General features: G+C 33.7%; 1 protein-coding gene across 2 annotated transcripts in view; it reads right to left on the reverse strand.

The window, feature by feature from the left end:
* Nucleotides 1-27,750, reverse strand: part of LOC140666586 (uncharacterized) — a 60,060-nt gene that overhangs the window by 4,277 nt on the left and 28,033 nt on the right. The window contains exons 2-7 of one of the 2 annotated variants that reach the window (XM_072893929.1): nt 12,985-13,222; nt 5,482-5,636; nt 1,379-1,573; nt 875-981; nt 423-589; nt 117-272 (exon numbers count right to left, since the gene is read on the reverse strand). In XM_072893929.1, the coding sequence (XP_072750030.1) occupies nt 117-272; nt 423-589; nt 875-981; nt 1,379-1,573; nt 5,482-5,636; nt 12,985-13,222 (1,018 nt within the window). Of the gene's footprint in view, nt 1-116; nt 273-422; nt 590-874; nt 985-1,378; nt 1,574-5,481; nt 5,637-12,984; nt 13,223-27,750 lie in introns of both variants that reach the window. The other variant, XM_072893928.1, reaches the window with a different exon arrangement.

Below are 27,750 nucleotides of genomic sequence, written 5' to 3' on the forward strand. Positions count from 1 at the left end.
AAGGTGTATAGAAAAAAATATATATATATAAATAAATTTAAAGAGGGAAAAAGAGAGTCGCATATTTCTTAATTTTTTTTTTCAAAATGCATGTGAATAAGAATCAAATTACTCACCACTGATCTTTTGAATATACAACATATCGGCCAGTTTCTTCGTTGGATTCCACCGTAATAAAGGTATAACTATTGTAGCCATTGAGATCGGTGAAAGTCATAGTTCCATTAACTATGAGGGACTGCTCCCACACACCTTGCGCCCATTTCGGAAATCTGATATTTTATTAGGAGAGTATATTGATTTTATAATAATTATTTTAGTATAATTTTTTATGCCAATATATTACTTGTAAAATATAATTTTATTTAATAATTCACAAAACATATCTAACGATATAATAATAATTTTTGAAAAATACTCACGTGGCAACATGAGTCTTCACATACTCTGGCACCTTCTTTTGATTTGGACTTTTGCTTAAAATCAAAGTCTCATATCCGCTAGTAGAATTATTTAAATCTTGTGTACAACTCGAGTCACTACTAAGCGCCATATAAGTTTTTCCTTTTTTATTATCCACATGAAATAGCTAAAAATAACATTTTATACATATATATTTATCACATTTTTTTATTAATAATTTTTATATCAAAATATATACATAATATAAATATATAAATATTATACCTTAAAATATCTAATATATGATAATGATTTTTCAGAGATTTATTAATTATTCCATTGAGATTATTAACAATAATATTTTTATATATTAACGATAAATATTTTATATTTATTATTTTGCAATGTTATAGACAAGTACATTTTTTTTATTGCCGTCTCATGAAATAAACGGATTAATTGTGTAACATACCCCGCATCTATATTGAGGTCTGCCATCATCGGCATTGTTATTCCATAGAGCAAAATAATTAGAGCCATTTGGTCCAAGCCAGTTACCCAAACAATTGTATGTAAGATCTGCTGGAACGAGATTATAATGATGTATTTTGAAAATGCGCAACTTTTCTCTCACTGCTTCGATAATCAATTAACTGGCAATAAAATAACGATACATTGTATTTAACATAACACATTTTATTTACTAATAATCATATGAACAAAGTCATATTTGTTTGTTGAATCTAATTTATAAAATCTCGAGCGTGTTACTAATTTTTTACTAGTCAAATTATATATAAGATCTATAAAAAAAGATGAATTGTTCCTCTCATATTTTATACAAATATAAGTATAAAATATATAATATTGCTATAAATATATTTAAAATAATCGTATATTTTTCATTTTTGTCATATCTATGTTAAAAATTATCTATATTAAAAACTACAAAAAAGTTTTATATAGGTAAACTTACTGTGCATGTCGAAATTGCATCGTTTCAAGTTCAAATGTAAAATCGAGCCATCCGGACAATTATTTAATTCGGAAGAGAATGTGTTGCACTCGTATGATATCGCGGAATTATTGCTGAGACTGTATTTGAAGTGATATAAACCAGCAATAGGACAGTATTCATTCCGGATCGCTACACCGCCAATTTCTTTTGTGCCTATCGAAGAAAAATAAAGTAAATATTTATTAATTGACTTTTATGATTTCTTTTACACATAGTTAAAAAAAATATATATATATTTTTACATTTTAGATTTATAATTCGTATATATATTTTCTCAAACACAATGACATTGTATTAAAAAAATAAAAACTATTAGTTAGAATATAAGTTTCCGAAAAAATGTTGATAAGATATAAATAATATTTTTAGAAATTATACATTCGATTTGAGAGTCCCAACCCATATGATTTCCATTGTGAATTTTATTAAAATACATTTGGACGTGATTATATAAGGTAGTCTAGATTTTCGTGAATCGAGACGAGATATCAAAGGATGAAATCCGCAGGTATCCTTCATTCACAAAAATCTCTTCGAAATAGCTCTCGCGGTTTTTTGATGCTACAATAAGACACGATCTATAAGGAAGTAACTGAAATTCCACACCACGTTTTCGTCTAAAACCTTCGACATTTTTTATTTGTTGAATTATTTTTATTATTTCTTTTTCTTCGCAATCATAATGCAAAAGGAAAAAAAAGGAAAGGATCGTGCAGTACCTTTAAAGTTATATTGGAAATGTACAGATTTCAATTGTAAAAACAATTATTATTTAAATGATATATAGCATGTTTCAGATATCATAAATTTGTTATTTTTTAATTTATTTTAACTGAATTTTATATAACAAAATTTTATATTATCTCCCGTTAAAGGGTTTTAACATTATAATATTCAAAATTACGTAAAATACTTTTTTTACTAACAAAATAATTGTGTAAATACAAATAACATTTATTCTGAAAATAGATGTATGCTATTCTTTTTTCCTTTGGGTGCTTCCAATAATTTTATTTTAAAAGTATTTTCTCTCAAGAATTTCATAAAACTAACTTTAGAGAAAGATTATGTAGTTCTAATAGGCAGCTTAAAATATAAATTATATATAAACAAATATTTTCGATCTTTAATTTTTTTTCTTTTATTAATTCTTTTTTCAGCACTATTTAGTTTGTTGAATAAAAAATAAAATGTTTGATTTATTTTTTTTCGAGAGCTTATTTCTTTTCTCAAATTAAAGGAAAAAAGAATACATATGTGAAACTATTTGATTATTAATCCAGTGCTTTTGTTGATATCTTTTATAATTTTAAAAATAAAAAAGATCTAAAATATGTTATGTCAAAATAAGTTAGGTACAATTGTTATCAAAGTGTCAGTGAATTTTGATCCTATGTTCAGTATATTTATAAAAATTGAATCATATCGCTTATAATAAACAAGTAATACTTGTTTATTACACTTCAATTCAATTTACAATTAAAATATAAATTCATTGGTTTGATAAATAAAATATGTATTGCAATTAAAAAAAGGAATATTAGAAAATGTATATCATAATTTCGCGAGACAAGATACAAAAAGGAATGGTAAAACATGACGACGGAATCATCTTTATCAAGTTAGGGGAATGTATAAATATTTCCTCTTGGACGTCAGACACAATAGTATAATTTAGCGAAACCAAGAAAAGTGTAATATATACTCTTTCTTTATTGGTAACAGACCATCAGCACGTATAGTGTCCGTCGCTTATTTCATTGCAGAATGATTGGGACGAGGACCTTTTTGGGCCACTCCCACGCCTCCGAGGACAAATACCAGGTTGCTATACGGACGACGGTCCAGGAAAAAAAGGAAAACAGGAATAGAACACAACAAAGAATGGATGGGAACGCGGGAGGTCCTTTCGACCAAATCTTGGAGTTTTTTTTTTCTTTCAGCATTTTTCTATACTCGAAAATATTTGTCGAAAAGAGACAAAAGATATAACAACAAAAAAGTCAATTATCATATTTTTTTACATATTTCTACTTTTTTCATTAAAGAAAATTTTGATGTGACTGTGTATTTTGTATTAGACTTTAAATTATACTCTCCGTATTCTTTAAAGCACTATTTAAAAATTATTATTATAAAAATAGAGATAAAATAAACAAAATTTAATAATAAAAAAAAAATAATTATTATGATAAGTATTTTTTTTTATTTTGAGTGAATAAATTTCTATCTATTTTTAGCTTTTTTTTTCAACCTGAAAGAACTGAAACCGGTATGTTTTCGCGAGCAAATTTGCCGGATATGAACTCTTCGCACATCTACGAGATTGCGAAGTCGTCGCTTTAGTTTTTTATAAGCGACAAGTCGTCCCTGAATTCTCGAGAGATTCACTGAAAGACTTCACGCACGGATGTTCGATTATGTTTCTTCCGCCGGACCACCAACTCGAATTTTTGGTTCCCGTGAAGTTTCTCGCGTGCAGCGACGCAAATCAAAGCGTGAAACCGGGATTACAAGGGAGAATCGAGCCAGCTCTTTCGAGCGCGTCGTGACAGGTGCAGCTTCTTGGGAGCCGCTACAGGTGAACGTGCGTGATAATCTACCGGAAGTCGAGAAATCAATGCTCATTAGTAATCTTCATTAAGCAACTAATAACGATGTACGCGAATGCGTGCGTACCTCTGTACGCTAATCCTGTGTGAATCTTATGTGTCTAAGAGTTTCCTTTATTATTAATATTTTATTACTGTTAACTCTTGATGAAGTTACTATTGTACACAATTTATGTTATAATTCGATGAATTAATGCATGGAAAATGATTATAAAATATTGCATCACAAATTCTTACAAAACTGCATACAAAACTCAATCGTCAATCGTGTCTTTGTATAAGTCCATATGAGTCCTTTTGTATTAGTCCTTTCGAGATTCCACAGGGCTAACTCGATTTGTCCGCTTCACCTCGGATATAAACGATTATACAAATGCATCCCAATCATCTTAAGAGTATTTTAATTGTCACGCGCGTGAGAAAATCGCGGTGCGCACACGCGTGTACACATGCGTTCTGCACGCGACATGCATATTGTGCATTCTTGCACAACGCGGTAGCCCATTGTTCCTGCATCATTACACAAGCTTCATCACTTCCTTTCGGCTGTTAGAGTTCGCGGCCAATTAACGCTAATTATTGAGAACTATTAATTCGTCGATGCGCGAGTACGCCGAACTTAACCCTCCTTCCTTCCTCTAAAGGTCGGGTTGCAATTTGTTTGTTCGATAAACCGGAAGTCCGTAAATTCCTCGAGTACGCTACATAATACGCACGTCGCGTATATAAGAATGCGAGTGCTAATTAATCCACCTCTATGAATACACTCAGCTGAATGCTATTCTGACATGCCATGTGCTTCATAATATTTTTTTCAATGAAAGAAAATAGGTAAAAATAAAACATACGTAATTCATAAATTGTGTTCAAATTATTTCGATCGATTCACGATATTTGATTCGAAAATATATATATATGGTTTTAATCAAATTGTATAAAAAATTTTTTGATTAAAAAAATATTTAAAAAGCGTACGTATTTATTATATAATTTATGTGGTAAAAGCTTTCTATTTAATCTTATTATTTTTCTTATTATTTTCTTATCAGATTTCTATTTTATTATTAGAAGTAATATTAGCATTAAACAAAATATCGCCAATAAGTTTTAGCTTTAACTTATTGTCAATTCATATACTTTTCTACGCGTGTTCTATATTCGCTTCACTTTTTCGGCTGAGTGAAATAAACTTTACAATTGCCTAAGCCTAAGCAAAACCGCAGTTTGCCCGACAGACACAAAAACTCGCATTAATTCACATTAGCAATAATTTAACTGACTCTAACCGTGAGAAAATACAGTTATTGAGACAGATCCTGCATTTCCAGCATAAAGCCGTGTTCATTACCATAAGTATGTCTCATATTTAGTCTAATGTACGTCATAGGTCGCGGTCTCTGCTTTATGAACAAATACATGATTATCGAGAGAAATCCGGCTTCTACTTACGGTACAGAATCGAGGTGGAGTTCAGTGTGTTACAGGAGGCCAAGGCGGCCGACTCATATATGTAACACCTGTTGAGAGCTTCTGAGAACACTTCTATGACATTCCGCGACCTCCGCAGCAATCGGAAACACCTTATGCAGTCCTTATCACGATTTCTGCAACAGCAAATGCCAGAAGTTAGTATAATCATAATATTAATAAAGTACATGTAGTATTACTGATTACATGCCACATCTTTTGTTTTGATATTGAAACAAACAGAAAATTATTCTTTTATGGATATCATTGTGTATTTGCAATTTTTTAAATATAATGCATTAAATGCTTATACTTAATGTCGCTTCCAATTAAGTCAAAATTTTGCCGTTGCAGTAAAGAATACTTAACAGAATTTGCAATCTGATATAAAAAATTTCTCTGAAGTTATTTATAAAATCCGAAGATAACCATATAGTTAAGAGATATAAATGTAATACACTACCTTTATAAATATAATACTAGCCTCGCATTGCCTTATAAAATTTATGATCGCAAGCGGAAATGCAATATGTATTACTTATTCGAAATTTATGACGCACAAATCCCGAGGGGAGAAATTGGAAAATTAGTAAGGGCTGAAAATCGCAGCCCGCGGGAAAAACTTAACCACCAGCTGTAAAGTAACGTAAGAAATAATATCTCGGGAGTGCTGTTACTGTCAACTATAAAATATTGAAACGATGATACCCGTGCCGTAATATCACATATGTAAGAAATAATAAGAGTCCCGCTTCTCTCCTTGCCCGCTCCCTCCCCCCCTCTCTTTCTCTCTCTGGTTCCTCTAATTTTAATTAAAATCTGTACTGTCTCAAGCTCGTACATCGGATTCTGTTTCAAAAGTTTTGAGTTGTAGATAATATATAATCGACGTCGTCTTCATTAGCTTATATTAAATCAAGACTCTCGTCTTTATAATTTTGAAACCTAAAAAACTTCTTTTGCATTTTCAAAACTCCTTGACATATTAATTGAACCGAGAACGTATAATAAAACTAAATCTGTAAAAATGAAAAATATTTTATTTTCACTAAAGTGAAACAAAAATGCAAAAAAAATGACATGTCGCGAATGCTATTGATCCTTGAACTGTCATCGTAAAATATCTGATCTTATATCCAGCTTCTTTTTATCCTTGAAATCCTACGAATTTTCTCACGAAATAAAGGTACGCTGAGACAAGACGACACTAATGGCTGTATAATAGCAGCGCGATAGCGTCTGGATTAGGGCGTCTGGATATTAACGCTCTCGTGACGAGCCTCTCGTGAATTAACACTCGACTTACCCGACACAGGAAGTGGACAATGACAAGTGCAAAAGAAAAAAAAAATAAGAACAAGGATCATTCTTGTTCCACGCGGTGCCAGGTGCCAACGACTTGGTGTAGCAACACGCGATATCTCGAAACGAGCTAAATTAAAGATAATAAAAAAATTTCATCAAAGAAAATGTTTAAATAGGTGAAAAAATAATAGTTTCTCTGTCAAATTTTTATTGACCGGTTTCAAGATACCTACGGTTAAAATAATTGCTCTGAAATACTATGTCAAAAATATCGACGATATTGAATGACTCTTAAAATGATGTTTGAACGCAAATTAAAATATAAAAGATAAAAAATAAGAGAGAATGAGATAATATTGGTTCGAGACATTGTACATCTGAGAAAATCCATTTCATTAAAACGAGTAATTTTTGTGCAAGATTATGTGCAAGAGGAAGGAAGAGAGATACATTGTATTATCGTGTTGCTATCACGGCCGCTATCTGGTACCTTTTCACAAACAATTATGAAAATGACAGTGGTTGTAGAGGAGTCATTTGTTCAACAATATCCAGTGTGTACCATACGTTCGCGCAACAAAATCGCCATTACGATAAAAAGATGTTATTTAAATAATTGCGAGTTATTAAAGTAACTACATAGGCGCGTGCATCCGAGAGCACGCATTCACGTTATTCGCGTTACGCATTGTGCAATGTTATTTGACTTATTTTATTGGTATTATATATAAATAGTAATCATTTATCTTTTTAATTATATAATGTAATAAATGTCAGAGACTTGATATTTGGACTGTGTATTATTCTCCCAATTTCATATGTAATTAAATGAATTCTTCTCTAATCTTTTATAGAACATGCGTCTTTCTTCTTTACATGCATATAAAATCATATTTACAAATTACGATATAATAACATTAATAATTATCAAAATATCTCGATCAATTTTCCGAGCATAGCGAGTGTCAAGTGGCGCAATGATGTATGAATTACAATGTGATATTACCTCCTGACAGATATAAGTGAGTGTTTACGACGTCAACGCATACCTGCGCTTATAATTATAACTCCGAGGCAATACCTATTATGCGCCGATATTATGCAACTTGTGAGAATGAGCGTGTAGGCCCGCGATCGTATGGTCACCTCGATCTTTCCACCATATATAGGATCTCGCCCGTGTTGTTAAAAGAGCAATGTGCGCGAACACGTGCTTGGGAACCCTGCGGATATATTCGCCAACTGGAGAATGTTACATGATAGGTTTTGTCTATACTAACGACTATGCGAGTGCACGACAAGCATTCTTGTCTGAATTCGGAGTATTCGCCGTGTGATATTCGTCTTGATGGCGTCATTCCTTGTCAAGTTTCTTATTTCCAGTACATATTCCTATATCTTAATAAATTAAAGTATTGAAAATGCGCTCTATGAAGTTGTTTTCTGATTAATTCATTTCTCGAAATAGAAGAAAACCAAATAAAAATGCAAATCCATCGTTTTTCTATAGCTTTAACAATAAAATATCTCGTATACTTATGTAATTGGTTCCTTTTTGTAGTTTATGATCGAAAAAATTTAATTTTTTTGTCCACCTTTATATCTTTTGCAATTAGAATATTTTTTAACTTTCATTTATAATAACATTCGTCTTTCTGGTTGAAATTAATTCGATCTATAATTTCTTATCAAGATAATAAATATTCAGGTTTCGTTAGAAATAAAAACACTATTAACTAATAGCTTTTTTTGTTCCGTGCGATCGATGCAACAGAGTTTGTATAAAGCGAAATGCAATTACATCGCACGCATATCCCAACGTCAAAAGCTACACTGTTTCAAACTCGTGAAACGAGTTTGAAACACGAAAGTGGAGGACACGACGCACAGGTCAATAACGTCTTTCCATTTAACACTTGTTTCGGAAACATTTTACAAGTGCTTGAGCTATTTTATTTTATTTTACCTACTCTACCTACCAACCAAATTACGTACAATTGAAATTGCGTTCGCTCTCCGTGAGACTGTCGTCATCATCATCATCATCATCATCCGACTGCGGTATCCCACTGACCCGAAATGTAAATTGCACTCGAATCAAATTTGCATAGCTGCGCACGCACCATGAGACTATGTATCATACGAGCAACAAATCATCACGTAGACAGAATGTAATGCTATATAAAAATTCTATAATTTTGCATAAAAAAAAATGTTTATTTAATATCTTCCTATAATAATATTGTTCATCATAGTTAGTAATAAAAAGTATTTCTCATAGATTTTATTTCTCACGTTAGGTGAGTCATGTATCTTCTCTACTAATGAGCGATTCCAGCGATTGTCAACGGAGTCGGAATTCAGATCCCTACGCCTCACAATTAGAATGACAAATGAGTGTGTGAAGCCAGCCTAAGAAATATGCGACACGTTGTTGTTCTCGACGTGGTGATCCCGGAGGAGAGTTAACTCGTCGTCAACGCGAACTTAGAGAACACGGAGGCGGGATACATGGAAACTGGAGGAGACGCTCGTACCATCTTCGGCTAGTCACTCCTCCGTCTTCACGGAGATTAATGATAGAAGATGGTATGCAGGCCCTCTGTTCTATCCAATCGCTGGAGGTGGGGCCCGTTCAGCGCGCGCGAGCATCCCCGGCGACGATGTATTCTCTTCCGATGCCGTTTTTCAACGGCTTTAGAGCGATTGTTATGCCACGAAACGTATAAGCACGCGTTGTACCGGACGATTCACGAGCGAACGTCATTATTTGCTCTCTCACATTGATATTGTATAATCGACAAGACAATATTTTCGGAAGAGATGAGAAAAATTATTATAAATAGAATTCTAGAAATAAATAAAAATGTTTATAAATATTCGAGAAATAATAAATGTGTTAAAAACCCTAGTTTTTTATCTTTTCGCCTTTTCGAGATGACGATATTAGCTAACGTTGACATTCTACTTTTAATAATTATATTATACTTAATAATCATACATACTTTCGAATATTAGTACATTTATGATCACCTAAGCCGAATACATGCGACCGCATTATAATCCTTGCAAACGAACCAACTGTACTTTGCGTATTTGCCGACGATTTTACAGAGAAAATTCTCGCGGTAGACGCGAAATATAGCGATCATCCTCTGTGTGAGAACATCGCCGACAACCGCGGGCGTGGAGAGGCAATTTACGCGAATTCTGCATACAGCTTTCACAGCGTATATTGCTTGTCGCTCCAGCAAATTATTATTACGAACTGCGATTATCGCTTAATAGCTGCGGCCTTGCTCGTACGGACTATCATCGCAACACACGCATAAACGTCACTGTCATTTAAATAACGCGTAACGACCACGCTTCGTAAAAATCGTGAGACACACGATTGATTAAAGATTAAATGGAACGTTGCGACGGGAGAAAAAAATGCACGGCAATTAAGCCGCGATCAACTCTCAAGCAAATAACGAGTTGCCTCGAGTGATACATACGTAATAGTGATCGTAGCCATTTATTTATTATTCAAATTATATCTATCATAGTCCATCTGTCCGTAATAAATCCTTTAGAGAAAATTATGCGATACACACACATCATTATTCAGATTATAATAAATTAATCGGCTAACAAATAACAAGAAATAAAAAATCGAATTAACAATAATTATCATGAATTAAACATTACAATTATATGTCAAATACGACGAATATTGAACAATCAAAAATTTATCTTTGTTTTTATTTTTATTTTTATTTGTAAAGTTTATTCTTACAACGCTCAACGTATAACATCACGTTGCAAACTCAAAAAAATCTTTTCCAGATCGTAAATGCGATGGTGATGATAATAAAGACAGCCAAAGATATGATTTCTTGGAATATTCATAGCGTGGTAGCTCGTTAACGATTCAACATGAATCGCGAAGTATACGATCGCGTCTAGAGAAGAAGAAGAAGAAAAAGAAGAAGAAGAAGAAGAAGAAGAAGAAGAGAAAGGGGTAGGCTCTCACGTGTATGCCAATTTATGCATACTTGAGCGGACAACACCCACATGGCTTCGTGAACGTTCAGATGCATCGAAGAACTATCGATTGACGCGACGAGGTTCTCGAACTTCGGATCTCTAGATGCAACATTGAAATTTCTCTGCAAATCTATTGATTAACGAACTAGAGAATTGGACGATTTTGATCTATATATATATTTTCTCATTTTATTATTATTTTTTAATATAGAAATAAAGATTTATACCTACATATAGTTTAATTAATCATGTATGAATTAATGAAAAAAATAAATATATAAAAATTGTAATAAAAATGTCCAGACTTTTCTAAAAAATGACAGCCGCAATGTTATAAATATGTAGTATTTAACATCTAATTGTTTCCCCTTCCTCTGTGTTATCCCTTGTGATACAATAGAAGATTTTTTCTCTTCTTTCTTTTTTTTTCATAGGAACAATGTTAAAGCTACGTCGATTTAGGACGCAAAGAGTACTTGATGTTTCATCATTTTTTTGTTTTATAGCTTTCGTCCTCTTTCTAGAATTAGCTCGGATTCGCAATACGCACGCGACACGAGTGTCTGGAAAGCCGGCTATTTTTGTTTTCAGACGAGCCGTAGACGTCGTGGTATCCCAAGAGACATTGGCAAGCTAATTTAACCTTAACCCCTTCACACCCTTTCCATTTTCCGCGACGGCAATATTCCTTCGTCGTCGTCGGATTCTCTGTCTTTTTGATAAAAAGAGCTCACCTCTCTCTGAGCGCAAATGATTCTCCCACATTCTCCCGTCTAGACTCGCAGTGACTTATATAGAAAGCAGTATAAATTACACACACTTTTTTTATTAATCATAAATATTTCAACAAACTTTGAATTTCAAAAGTTTAATTGTTTTACACACAATTGCGTTTTATAATATCATATATCTTAAGTAATTAAATGTTTTAAATTAAAATTCTACTAAAGTATAAATTCGTTAGAAAAGAAGTTTAACGTTATATAATATAGTCGTCAAATTAATGACCAATTTAAAATAATTTTGTGAATACCCAACTATTCATAAAATTTTGAAATTTAAAATATATACAATACATATGTATTTAAAAATGATATTTATTTTAATATTTAAATTTTGCAATTGGTAAATATGCAAACTATATAACTGGAATGTATATAAAATTCATTAGAGTTTTTCTCTATACATATATATACATATACATATACATATGGATATAATTTCAGCATTAAACATTCTTTATAGAATGCGACAACGCATCAGAGCATTTGATAAGAGAATGTGAGAAGAATCAGAGGTTCGACATCATTAGAAACATGTTTAACGACGGACATCGTGTTCTTTCAACACTATTTCGCTGTCTCATTTAACGGCATTTACATATGCAAGCGTTGCAGATATCCTAGTTACAAATGCATCGTTCGAATGTACCGTTACTTTTAAACCGAGTATACCATCGTTTTTCGAACACATCAACCACCTCTGTTCTTTCTTGTTTTATCAATAAATCTAAAACTTTAGTGTTTTATGGATGCCGGACTTTTTTATGTGTCTGTAAACTTTCACAACAACCGTTCGCGGCTTTTAAGACTTTAACACCTTAATTTGGAGATCTTAACGCGCAAGATTGATAAAGATCATCATGTGCCACTTGATAATTCAGAATGTATAGTAAAATATAAAAATAAAGTTGTCAAAATTCCTAAATAAAAATTAGAATAATGTGCAGGTTATTTTTAAACAATAATAATAAAAACAAATTACATATATTGTTAATCAGTAAATCAAATTAATCAAATTAATTGCATACGTGATCAATATTCATTACAAATTGCAAGAATTTAACATTTAACATTTTTGTATGTAACTCCCAAATTAAATTTTAAAAACTTTATTCATACTCTTAAACTTAATTTATGAGAATCGCCTCTAATTTTAATATTAAATTATTTTCATGTATTAATTAACTCTTCAAAGAAAGATCGACTAATAAGTGCTGCATCCTTACTATATTAATTCATCAATCTACTGATTTAACAATAGATTCTATAGAATCGTTTGTAGACATGACTTTTCTAATTATTAATCGTTAAATGGATTTGCTAAATCTCGGCACTTTCTTTGATGTACGTAGTTGAGTTAACTGACCTGTCCATTAATAGTACGTTATCGCCGACTTTCTTGTGGCAGTAGCCCCACACCGGTATCGCGTTGAAGGTGATGTTAATGGTAGAATACTGAATAGGCTCGTTCGCCATGCTTCCGACGCCCTTTCCGCTCACCTGCGTCACGAATTCGCCCTGGAATTCCGCAGGAAAATAACAGCCCACCAAAGGCTGAGGGTCGAGGTACTGTTGGACAACCTCACTCACGATGACAGTGTCATCTGAAAAGAAAAAAAATCTCTATTAGAACTGGCTAAATGTTCAATTTTGCAAGAAATGCAAATTTTACTGATCTAATTCAATGTTAAATTGTAGCATTTATTTGTAAAATCTCACTTTCGTTAAAACAATTTAGTAAAAATAATTTTAAATAATTTATTTAATAAAAAATAAATCTTAAGCATATAATTTATCTCGGAGTAATTTTCATCTCTATAATCATACAAAATATAAAGTATTATAAATTATGATTTTAGATATATATTTTTTATATATTGAAATTATACTGATAATAACTAAATTCGTGTTCAGACATTCACATGTTCTGTATTCAGCAGTCCGTGAAAGGTCATTAACGTTACCACTAAGTGGTCGCGAGAGACAGGTGTGACGATGACAGGTAGGATTACGAGCAAACTCGTGACGATAATATTATGCTTTTTTCCTTCTACAAATGCGTATCTTTAAGAAAGTATGTATATCTATATAAAAGTTACTTGAGTTACGCGATTAATGTACAAAGAAAGTTACAGGATTATCGTGTTAAACGTGTAATTTTTATTTCTTCAATAATAAATCTGAAAGTGTTAGAAATATTTTTACTACTTTTTTAAAAATATTTTCGAGTAATTTAAAGAATTTTTCTTTCGATCAAAGCTGGTTTTAATGAAATATAATAAAAATTTCAAGAAAATCTCTTTTTCTTCAATTTAATTTCATTACATTTCATTTTTATGAAAAATCTATTTTGTAATAGAAATTCTGTCTATGTGTTTAGAACACTCGTGAAAGATTAGATTCTTTTACAGCGCTGATTGAAAAACATGCACGATGTAGTTAAAATCGAACAAAAATTAATGTGGCTTTTCTAACAGTTTTTTCTTTTTCTATCATGTTTCTCTCTTTCTCTTTAAAATCAATATTCATGCAAAAAACGTCATCGTAAATTACTTCACGCATGATGTACGCCATAATAAAAGTCGAATCATGATCAAAGCTCTCACAGTCTACGCATTTATCGTGATTATTAACAAGGAATAGTGTACGTATATATGTTGTGTACTGCAAATATATCTTTTTTCAATGAGTCGTATAACATTGTAATAGGTAGCGAGTTGAAAACCTGATTTCGCGAAAGGTTTCTAACAGGCGGGATGCGTATGTACATATGTATGATGAATAAAAAACTGGTCAGTTATTATTGTTCTGCGAACTATAATTAGCCCTCTCGTGGGCTGAACGACAGCGAGATATATCCCGTGCTCGGGGAAATATATAAATTGCATAAAAGAAAGATCGCACTTGTAAAAACTGTTGGACCGTAATCACAAACGCGTAATCATAGTGACAGTATTTGTCAGAACATGAAGTAGATAGGAAAACAGAAAGAGTCGTTGATTAAAAGATTAAATGTTAGTTGATGGAGAGGTATATTTATAAGCAGAAAGCCTAGGAATAAACTTCAATGATGTACAAGTAGATCATAATAATAATAATAATAATTATTTTTTATTTTAATTTCAAGTAGATGTTATTTTAATAGAATTTTATAATTTCTATGCAATATTTATCAATATTTCAAATTATACATATTTTCAAATATTTTATATTTCAAATATTAAGTTCTTTATGATTGATATAGAGAAATAATCGTATATAAAAAATAATCGCATATAAAAAACGGAATGTGTAAGTCTTCTGATTTTAAATTGTTACAACAAAATAAGAGAATCAAAGACAGCATCCTTTAATTTTTTTACAAGCGTGTAGATGTTATTAATTGACCGACAGATAATTAAAGTGAGCTCGAAAACCTTGGCGCGATATAGTGAAAGAAAATAAACGATACAGAATGAGTAAGAAAAGACGATCATTGACTTGCGTTCATCTTATTAAGGGCCACAAACGCGACGGAAGTAGGATCAAGTTTTTCCCACAAACCTTCCCTAGTAACACTTACATGCAGTGTACCTTTGTACATACGTGTATCTTCCGACAATCTGTGTGAATAACGCGTTCTTATTACGATCAAGCGCTTGTCTCCATTTGACTGTTGTTATATTTTTGATGAAAAAAATCAATAAAATTAAATCTCTTTCATAAAAATATGCAATTTCTTAATATTCCTAGTGAGACTTTTAATTTCTTTAATTAGATTTTACTATATATTTTTAAATAGTAGATTATGTAAAGATCTTTTCCAAAATTGAGAAAACTGGCCTATCGATAAAGAGAGAAAAGAGGAGTGAATATTGAAATTAAAAATTATATTCCGGTGAATTCGATAAATTAAACTTTTGTTAAGGAATTATCCGGGTAAAATCTCTTCCATTCGTCGGAATCTCTAGCCGCCGATGTACGCCGCTGGTGCAATATACTTGCGTAAGTAACATTAATTTATCTCGAAGCGTAATTTCCGCTCTAATGGACGACCATCAATATGCAGGCGCGAGAAAATCGGCGCGGTGCAATCTCGATCGTATTCAATGTCTTCGCATGTTGGAGGGACGTAATCCCCCAGGCGACGCGACGAAGTCTTGCGCGCAGTTTCGTTCCTCAGGGATGCATTCCTCGCGCGCAACCGCCCATGGGTGCCGGCCCGGTCGGCCGATGCGTCGCAATTACTTGGACGACTTTTTGGTTCCGGTAGAAGGCGTTTCTCTCATTCTTTCTCGCGTGCATGCGTCCGCGCTCCATCTTATCGCTCTCTTTCATCTGCATAAAGGACGATTAACTGCCCCTCTTACGTGACCTTCATTCCCTACTTCATCCTCGCAATCTTATTCCTTTTCCTTGCCCTTTAAAACCTCCGTCGATCTTCTTTTACGTCTTCAGACCAGGTGTTTGCATATACCCATTTGTCGAGATTATCGATGGATGATTGGTAATCGATATTCCACTACTCTCTTTATGGATCTTTAATCTTATCTAAGAACCATTACACATTATAATTAGAGAGCGTCATGCATCGCGATGTCGTGTTTTCCACTTAGGACGCTCGTGAGAAGCATATGTATTTTGAAATGCTTGAAAGTGCTGGGAAAAAATTCTTATGGATATCTGCATAATTGCAGGTAATGGAAATCTAGTTTTCCATGATGACACACAGATATGATATTGATAACTAATTAGATACTAAAAATAACTATCATTTGCTTCGGAAGACTTCAGATCGTTAAGATGCGAGGCAAGATTAAAGTAATAGCTTCTCAAAAGATAATTTTTTTTATTTAAACGCATTAATTAATACTTTTAAAAACATATTTTGAGAAATTTGAGACTTTATTTAAGAAATTATTATTGAGAAGATTCTTATTTATAGAAAAAATTAAATTAATAGAAAAAATTTAATTAATTTTTGTTATTTTAAATATTAGATATTTCAAATATATTAAGTTAACTTTACTTGACCTTTTTCTTTATCGGAAAATCGTTCATCGAAATATGTATTTTCTTGGGCAATATGGAAAAAATTAAATTTAGCAATTTCATTGCAACAACGTATTTAGAAAATATATCTCAATTATAGATCATTTCGGTTATTAGGTTGCAAAGTAGACAAACTACCGCGTTCCTTCTTTCTCTCTTTTTTTCTTTTTTTTTTCGCTCTCTTTCTCGTCAAGTCCATTCACTTTTTTCCATTCGCCCTTCATCTCTCTCCGCCATGATTACCCGAGATTTCCTTTTCAACCTTTTCTTCGCTACTACGCATTCCTTCACCGGACGATTTAAGTTCCATCTCGTGAAGAGATACCAGGTGTTCGCGTACAGGAGGGTTCTTAATCCGTACCTCCTGGTGAATTCTTAATGAATGCAACAGGCTCGATATGCCGAATGATCGCTCTGGAAATTAGAGGCTTGAGTCTAGAGAGTACGAGACGCAACCACGCATTATTTTAAGAAGGGGCTTACCTTCGCTGTATCTCAACCTTTATATCGACGTTTCTTGGATCAAAATATGAAACGACGCGACATTCTTTTAAAAACTAATTGTTTTTTTCTTATATGAGTTACCCTAAATTTATTAACTATGAAGAGGATATATATTGTATTATAATTCCACTTATTATTAATATACGAAATTATTAATTAATAGGTTTATAAGTTTGTAATAAATTATCACGAATATAAAAATATAGTCATGCCAAAAAATCTGTATCGTAAAATAAAATGCTGTTCGATGTATATATATCGCAATTAATAAAATATGTTCATTCATAGGGATTAAAGATCAACGATCGCAAGATTATTGAGAAATCATTGTTTTCCTCTCCATATTAGGAAATCAGTCGTGATCAAAATGACTTTGAAGATGAACGCAGTGATTTCGCCATCATTCATCATGAATAGTAGGATAAATCGAAGATCGGACAATCTTAAACTGTATAATGGAAATCGGCGGGGCCAAGACCGTATCTGTTATGAAATATCAGCGATCGTTGAATTTTACCTTACGCGAATCAGTAGTATCGTTTTCTCGGCGTTTAACTCTCGACATCTCCAAGCTCGATCCTATCCCGAGCTTCTACGTCGCAAGGCACAGCTCGACTCGGAGAGAAAGAGAGAGAGAGAGAGAGAGAGAGAGAGAGAGAGAGAGAGAGAGAGAGAGAGAGAGAACGCTCTTCAAATTATGGTCGTAATATCTGCCAGAAGATCGCTGGCGCTTTCCATTAGATCGGGAGGTCAGACTTCAAAACCGTGCGAAAGGTGTGGCCCGGTATATCGAGTGCACTGTTGTGGCTAATGCTGTTTAATAACGGCTCGAAAGACACGAGCTGCATTTGTGTATGTGTGCATGTCGCGCCGCTATCATAATTTCACAATGATTTATCGTAGTCGAGATCTATCATTTCAAAAGCGCGCAATAATCGAAATGCTCAGAGCAATAACATGCTGAGCTACATGAGAGAAAGTTGAAAACACTTAGATTATATTTACTTATTTATAGATGTGTAATTGTCAAATGTTTCAGATTTTGATGTAATATTAAGAGTTAATGAGATGAATTTATCATTAATTATGACATCTTTAGAAATTTTCCAGAGATAAATTTTTTTCAAGATACAATTGATATAATACTTTAGATGACTTTAGATTACTACATACTTGTGTATTATATTATTTTATGAATATTTATTATATGCTTTAATTAAAAAAAATAGATTAAAATAAAATAGTTACAAGGTAGTGCATACTTTCATTGCATTATAAAAATGTGTGACAAAATATCTGCTGTATACATATATGTTATCATGAAATATATCACGTGTAATACTTGATTATACCTACTAGTATAGCACAGCTCTTGCTTCCTTGTCAGAAAGAATTGAAATTATATGCTAAAACGATTCCGGCGACCAGCCCCGCGGTCTACTCCCACGTCTCGCACCATTATCTATGGTCGAAAAAAAGGCCCGGAAAGACGGGCTGCGCTAAGCTAAACTCTCAGTGACACTTCGATAAATCCCCGGCGCCGGTTCTGTCGTATAATAGCGCCCCCGTCGATTCCCGACCGTTCCGAGGGACAAGGAAGGCAACGTTCTTCAGGTTCTTCGGGTCTGACCGGCGCTCGCGTTAGCTGGTGACTTCAAAGCCGTGCGAAAGGTGTGGCATGCGGTGCAGCACGGGATCCTAGAGTTATGAGGCCTCTCGCTTCTCAGGAACCCGAGACCATCGAGTTCAGTTGTACATGTATATATAATGCACGAAGAGCGCGCGATGAGCAGCGACAAACGAGCGAGCAAGAGAAGTCGAACTCCTTCTCTTTCTCTTCTTTTTCTTCCTGTTTCAAGTCTCGCCCTACAGGCGACTACTTCTACATACCTGTCTTTGTTTGTCTTACCAACGACCGCTCGTCGATCAGTTTTATTTTGAGAGCCTCTTTCGATGCTCAAGTTGAAACGTAAATAGCTCTAAACAGAATTTTCACTTCTAATTCTGAGAAAGAACCTTTAGCTACATTTGCGGATCGCATAAAAAATATTTTTCATTTTCTTCGACAAAATTATATTATGCTTGGAGTACAGTAAATAATAATTTTTGCTTGCAATGAATGTGATGGGATGACATAATGACAAACATGAAGGGCCGTATTTTATATCGTCAATATGTTTTTGAGAAAAAAGGCAATCTCCGATCAAACACCCTTAGAGATTGTAATCCTATTTGTAATCTCGTTTATGCGTTGAAGCAGAATAAGCAGAGCCCCGAGATATATTCATCTTCACATAAACTATATCATAATAGATTTAACGGAGTTTTATAATACTATTTTATTTGAGCTATATCATATTTTATAAATCTATAATATCTCACGATAAAATTTAGAGAAAAATTTAGAGATAGAATTTGTAGACAAATATTATATATATTTTCATATCGTGTATATGGGAGATAATATGATTGAAGATCGCTTTCAAGGAAGTGATTTTAACTCTTATCCTGTGATTTATGATTGAAAATTTTTAACTGTCATCTCGATTTCCAATTCCTAACTTTTATACAACTCTTGTGTAATTGACGAACATGTGTCAAACTAAATTCAAAATAAATTTTGCGAGGACGTAATTACAACGCAAGTCATTCTTAATTAAACGCTATTGAACAAGTATGACTTGTCGTTTTTAATCAGTCCAAATGGAAAATATAATGAAGCGTAATGAGAAATTTGCTTGAATAACACATCATGGTTATTTAGTAATGATGAATGAATATGCCTTGCCAAGTCACGTGATGCAAACGCGCGCGCGACAGGTTTTATTATGTCTAGCACGATCTTTTATCCCGCAGGTTATCACGGAAGGAAGAAGTCCAGCGGTTGCTTCGACGGTAAATCTCGCGTCTGTGTCAGGTGACATCAGCATCGTCGATTATCTCGATTGTAAGAATGCCGAGTGCGAAAGCTACGAAGCATCGAGTCTCATGTTTGTTGGTCACCCGAGACTCGTCGGACTGTGCCATAGATGCACGGGATAAGAGGCGTATATACCGTGTAGCGAGATCACTACTGTGATTCGCGACCCGTTAATGGTGGGCCCTGCACGCCTCGTTTACTTAAGAAAGTACGCGAATCCAGGTACAGTTACTAATCACCGGTTTGGCAACGACAGCGCGAATCTTACGAGGAGGTCTGAGATTCCTGGGAACGGTTAATGAGTACCTAAGTGATCGCTAAGTCCATTATTTTCGCGTAAAGAGTCTCTATGACACACAAGGAAGTGGATCGTGTAATTTATTTTGAATTACTTTGACCGAATTTTATCCAAGTCTTTCCGCGTCTTCTTTAATACTCAATTCATGCAAAAAAAAAAACATCTAACGTTATTCGACGACTAGTTCGTAAAATTTGTAAATCTCGATAATAATGTTTGCAGATGCGCTTTGCTACGCAAGATAAATCAGAATTATAAGCGATTCGTAAAAACTAAAAATCAAGTAGCTAGTTTTCGAGCAGCAGGAATAATTCATACATACGTATGTAAGTCCGGCATACTTATGTATTCAAGTAATTGATAGGGGAGTACGATAACGGAGAAAATGATATAAATAATCGGAGTCATCATAAAGAGGGGAAGGGCCCCTTCGCGTTTGCGTCATTTCAACTTGCGGTTATCGTTCAGAAAGAATGCTAAAGACATCTACCAAAGCCGGTCACTTTCATGTTAGTCACCTGATCCTCTGACGAGTCCGTATCGGAGTTATGTAGATAAAGAATTATGTATATGTGCATGGAAAGATACAGGCCGTTTCGAAATTGCTTCATATGCATGGCAATAGATATTTCTAGTCGATCACTTTGAAATTGATTCTTACATATGTGTGAAAAAATAAATTATTTTAATTTACAAGACGAGGTACAAACTGTAATTTAAATGTATAATTATAATATATCATAGATAAAAAAATGTTTAATATCCATATCACAAAAAAAAAGTTTAATTTAAAGTAAAAAATTCTAGTAGAGAAAATCACGAAAATAAAATCTCTCTTGTTATATTTTTAGATTTTATCGAGACATATATTTATATATATATATATATATATATATATGTAATGTCAACACACACAAAAAGCATTATTATGCAGTCTTTCCATCTTTGCTAAATGTTTGTTTTGCGAGAGCAGATAATTTTGCAACATTCTATACAATTATATTCGCGTGCCTGTAGCCAAGCATATATAAAAGGATCTCAAGTCAGTGTTGGTCAGTGCCTATTTACAAGGAGAGCCGCCCGAGTAAACCGATACCGAGCTGATAGAGAGGAACTCGAACATAAACCGCATTACAAGCAAAAATAAATCGAAAGTAAGAGCAAGCGAGAGAGAAACCGATTGAGAAGCTCCTAATCGATCGCATATACAAACCTCTCATATTGAAATTCAATAATAAATTACGATAATAATAACAAACGTTCTGTATGCTAATATTTATGAGTTTATAATGTTCATATTTCTCTGAATAATTTTATAATAAATTCTTCTGAAAATATTCTTTCTCGATTAACTTATAACGATAGTTATAATCCATAAAGATAGTTTTCTCAGAAAATTATATAATAATGCTTCTATTTCTTTATCCTACTAAAAATATGTAGAGTTTAATTTCCCTTAAAAAGAAAAAAATAAATATTTATCCAAAAAGCATTAAAATACATATTTACAACAAATATATTTACATAAATCCTGGATATTGAGCTTGAGCTCTAACGCGTAAATCAATATAAATCTCGGCTCTTGCGCTCACGTCAAAATTCATCCGCGTACTTCGTCGTTGTCGTTGCATTATTCGCGTGACTAGGCACGTAGATGTGCTACCTTTTGCGATGTATAAACGAGCCTTCGGATGCGATAATGATTTCACGCGCAGTTGGATGTTCTGCTCATGATTATCATAAATTATTTCTTATTCATCGTTCGCCTCGTCGATGGATGACAGATACACTGGTGATGCACCGACATCGCGTACGGATTCGTTCGCCTATGCAATTGCGATTGCAATTCGATGAGAAGGGACACATACCCTTTCGTATTCCAATCTCGCATATATCACGTGTTCGATTTTCTTCACAATTACGGATACATTCTACACAATTTAGTGATATAATTAGATTCGATCTAATGATTTTTTTATGTGTCGATAATTATTACTTCTGACTCTTTCATTAATTAATTTTTTCTAATTTGTAAAATATTCTTTTTCACAAATAACTTTCTTATACAAAATAATTATAACCGGAAAAATATTTTTCTCAGAAAATTATATAACAATGTTTCTATTTCTTTATGCTGTTAAAGACACGTTTAGAGTTTAATTTTAAAAAATTAGATACTTTAACAAAAAGGCATATTAAAAGTGCATAAAATATTTGTATTTAATTTTAAAAATTTGTTTACCAAATAAAGTGCGTGATTAAGGACCAGGTACTAGATCGTGGACCACAGCGCGAGAAACGTCACGTGTAGTAGTAACTGGGATAAATTACGGTGAGAATTCTCACGGGAGAGAGGTGCACGCCTCTTTCTCTCGGCGTCGGCAAACGCAAATGCGCAAACAGTGTAACAAAGTCGTAACGGCGACTATTATCTGCTTAAAACCACAAGCGGGCCGATTGCGCGCGAGCACCAGCACCTCCGTCACGCTATCTCGGCGCCCTTACTTAAGGGAGCGCCGACCTGCGGAAGCGAGAGAGAGCGCTATATAAAATACCCGCTATACCTCGAGATCGCGCGGGACGTGGTAGATATTTGCTATCTTCGCTGGAAAACGAGCGTTTCCGGCGGCGACGGTGCCTCGCCTTTCTCGTTCCGCGTCCTCTGTTTATCGAGCCATGGGAAACGTAACCTTCGCATATCTCGCTTTCCTTCCTCACGAAGAAAGGCGGGTTGGACGGGCGCGTTCTGTCAGCCGGGTTTAAGGACCTTAGCGACACGTTGGTAGCCCGTCCCATGAGAAAGAGAAAGGGAAAGGAAGAGAATTCTTAAAAAAAAAAATTAATTAGAATTATCACAAAATTACTGTCTTAAAAATTGTTACGATAGACAATTTTTATCTTCCCTTGTATCTGTTATATGAGGATTGAAAAAAAGTACTAGATTCTTCTTATTTTCACACCTTTCCATCTCACAATCAGCTGTTTAGCCGAAAATTTATCACTATTTATAAATCTGAAGTCGTAATAGTTTCGTAATACAGTTAACGTTGAAATTTCCTTTGCCACTTTAATCTAAGGTAATTTGTGTTACGAAAGCTGACAACAATGCGAAATTTGCACGGCTAAGAAGCGCGATGTAGATAGGAACATGATTGCGAGCGCATAGAGAGTACAGAGGAGAGCCGCGGCATTTTACAATACACGGGTTTCCGCGAAAGCGAGTTGTCGTCATCTTATCAAGTCATCAGATCGGAGAACCTCGTGGAGGTGAACTCCAACTTGGTACTGTGGAAAATAGGCCGGTGCACGGCTCGTCCGAGAAAAGGAATACAAGATCTCCGCGAAGCGCGTTACGAGCGAGCTTCGGCTTCTTTAATACTCGCGTCTTTCCTCAGCGATTTACGCGTACATGGTAAGCGGAAGCGAGCTATTAGTAGAGTCCGGGATCTTGCTTCGCCGCGATTGTGCGTTTCTTTGTATGTACCGTCTTGAGTTTTTTTTTTTTTTTTTTTTTTTTATTTTTTTACGTACAACGCTGAATCGAGAGCTGTGCGATAAAATGTTTATAACGCGATTTCTGAAAGATAAGAATCGCATGATTGTGTGCCGTTTAATTCGGGACGATTCGTCTCGGTTGGTCGATTTTTTTCTTTAATCGACTCCCATTTTCTATCTTTATTTATTTTTGTTTATACAAGAGATGTGCAATATATATCATTTCTTACGGCATATCGTGGTTTAATAAATATGTAACTATGCAATGTCTCACAAGAAGTGGAAAAAAATATATATACAAGAAACTGATGTCACGCGTTCGTAATTAACACAATTACTGTTCGATGACTTGCGCAATACTTCTATTGATACTTCTTCAGAAAAATCTGAAAAAATTATTAAATTCACGTTTCGCTAATTTTTATATAAATTTGCTTATATCCATTCCATGCTGGCGAGAATTTATTTTATAATCTGTTAAAGTGTAATTATTCTCAAGTAGATTAATAATCAAGCACAGAATTAATCAACTTTCGAAAAAGCGACTATAATAGATCTGCTGGTGAAAAAGTTGATTAATCTCCTTATATACGAATATTCTTTCTTTTGCCGAGTCATTATATTAGGCCGCTTGATGCATGACGATTTGTTTCATCACCGCCGCGACGTGCGCAAAGGATCAAACGACTCTCGTTTCCGGCCGGCGAGAAACATTTCTTACCGTAAAAAAAGGCAAGAAAGCGTGCAATAGCATTTCATTTCATAATTATGCGATACCGTAAAATTGAGATTTACGATCGTGTAGCAATGTACGTATAATTTATAATACATATTAAAGTAAGTCTGGCTTATATATATATGATCCAAATAAGCTTTCTAAATGTATAAACGCGCTCGGAGAGAGATTAAACAGGAGTTTTCAAACACATAAAATTAAACTAAATATATTTTTGATAGTTTTTGACATATTATAACTTCAAATATCTTTTTATAATTTAAACATTTTTATTATAACATTTAACTATTATGATAATTTTAAAATTTAAATATAATAGAATAAAATATAATTATTCTTGCAAGCATTTTTCTTTTTATCATTTTTCAATCAACTTTCTCGTTTTTTATTTGATTCACACTTCAAAAATATGCTTGATTTTAATGAATTATATCAGCGGCGAAAAAAACCTTAATTAATGACGGTTACTAGTGTGCAATTAAGGAACCACAGGAGATCCGTACTCTTGTTTATTGAGTAACTATTACGGGAAATTAACGGCAACGAGGCATGGCACGCGGCTCTACGCTTTCTGAAGACGGTCTACGAGGCGAAAACTAGCAGCAGCGCGAGGAAGAATGAATCTTTTGTTTCTTCCTGAATGACCGAGCACCCACTATACGCGAAAGAAATCCCGCTACATGGAATGTAAAAGAATAATTCGCTAATTGCCACTCAAATATAAAAACTCGTGTAAAAACAGATTTTTTCAACAATTATTGCAAATAATTGAAAGAAGAAATTACCTGATAAAGTAACCATGTTATCTCATTGCTTGATTAGATATTGAGGTGTTCATAGTTTCCGAAATTATAAACTAATAACAATATAATTTATAATCGCGTTTCTCGAACGTATTTTACACTTACAATATTTGCTGTCAAACATAAAGAAATTATTAAAAAAATAGACAAACTCTCATTACAGTTATGGCAAACTACGCGTTCCTTTCCCATGTCGCTGTCTTATCCACGATGTTCCCATTTGAAGGATCACTGAACTGTATCGCAAAACACTGTCGGGCCGTCAAGAATTTTTTTGAGGCGCGCGATAAAAGTCCGCTCCCTCGTGTATCGAAGAAATCACCACGATCCACATCCGGTGGTCCAGGAGCGTTCCCCCCTTCGTTTCGCCGCTTACCGAGCCGCGTTTTTCGAGGTCAGTGAGCTTGCAAAAAGTGACCTTCCCCGATCTTGACAACATCCTCATCAGATTTCGTCCTCGTCAGCTAGAATTGGCGGGGCTGTGTGCGCCATATGGCCTGAAGAATCCACCACCGTTCATGGGTGCCCATCGAAAGGGGCTCATATTTATCGTCCCTTCCCGATAATTATCTCCGTAATGAGTTAGTGTAGAAAAAAATAAATAGCTTCTTTAATAATATCTTTTACTTATATACAGCTTTATTAATGAATGATGGCTCTAACGAACTCGAATAAAGATCATTTTTTTGTATTTCACGCAGGGATTGCATGGAATATAACATTCTGTGTGCAACTTTTATTTTACATCTATGAAATTATGATCTTTATATAAGATCGTAAAAATATCTGGTAGTTAATAGTAATAACATGGCCGTAATTAAGAAAGCAAAAGTTATAGCACTAATTTAAAAGGCAATTTGCGTGTTATCACGTTGATGAACAGAATTTCTCTACTCTTTCAATATATTCTTGTATTCAGCTCTACTCACGAGAAACTGAATACGATATTGCGTTACATTAAGTATACATAATTTTATTCACGTTATATTATCATTTAAGAAAATAAATATGAAAATTAAATTATATTAAATTATTTTTAACGATATGTGTCACAGTTTGTTTTAATGACGTGATCAAATATTTGATATGTGAAAACCTTCTGCCGGAAAGTTAAAAATTCTCCTGAACGCTCATGGTCTGCCAGTTCTCCTACTGTTGGCATCATCGTTGGCAGATGCCTGATTCTCTCTTTACACAACTTTTTTTACTCATCTCCACCTCCTCTCGATTTCTTCTTTGTAATTATCGATTGCCTCTGACGGGATCCAGAATTAAAAGCTTCCGCGAGACAAAGCACCGGTATTATGATAGTTTGCGCTTCCACGAATCGATCGTGTCGATCGAGTACTCGATGGTTATCGAGCTATATCGAGCTCGGAAAATTAAACCTGATTTTTGTTGTATTTTTGAGTGATTTATCTATAATTCTAATGTATTAGCGCGTATGTGTAACATAGCGCGTAAAAATAACATAGATAATAAAATAAATAAAAAATTTATTATCTATGTTATTTTTATTATATATGTACAAATGTAAATTTGCACATATAATTTTTCTCGTCTTTTAGATTTTATAAATTTATATTAATACTGATGTTTGCGTCTGACGTTAAAATAATAAAAGAAATTAAACTGATTAAGTAATAAATTATACAAATTATCTCTAAAAATATTTTACATAAAATAAAATGTTTATTTAAATACAATATAAGAACAATTATTGAAACATTATTGATAGATTAGAAAGAAGCTTCTTGTAAATTAAAGAAACGGAAACATAACAAAAAAATCGATTTCTCACGATTTCTTCAGACTATTTAACTGTGGCATAAAGCAGAAGGAAGAAGATGAGACACTTCCGATGTCGGACAACAAAGCTAAAATTTCAAATGACAGTGTGAAACATTGCACCAAAGAGAAAGAAAGAAAGAAAGAGAGAAAGAGAGAAGAGAGGAGAAGAGTAAGCTACCACAAAAATCTTCCCGCGAACCTTTCAGCCGGATGAAGAAGCCACGCCGGAAGTCGGTCAACCTAAAAGACCATGATCTGCTTGGGAAGCGAAATAGGGAAAAAAGAAGTTTGCGAGAACGACTCTCTGTCGCCAACTTACACAGAATCCGCAGCTTAGTAAAAAAGTTACGTAGTAGTCTCAAAGAGAGTTTTCGTAAGTCTATAAGATCACACAGATCTTTTTACATTATTCGATATTATCGCTCACAAGCTGTGTACGGAAAAAAAAAAAAAAAAAAAAAAAAAAAAAAACGCGCCGCGTACTGTTTTTACAATAAAAAAAAAAAGTCCAAGCCGAGACGCTCATTTCGCTCGAGATTGTTTCCTTTGCGACC

The sequence above is a fragment of the Anoplolepis gracilipes genome, chromosome 6, assembly GCF_047496725.1.
Source record: "Anoplolepis gracilipes chromosome 6, ASM4749672v1, whole genome shotgun sequence".
Taxonomy (NCBI): Eukaryota; Metazoa; Arthropoda; class Insecta; order Hymenoptera; family Formicidae; genus Anoplolepis; species Anoplolepis gracilipes.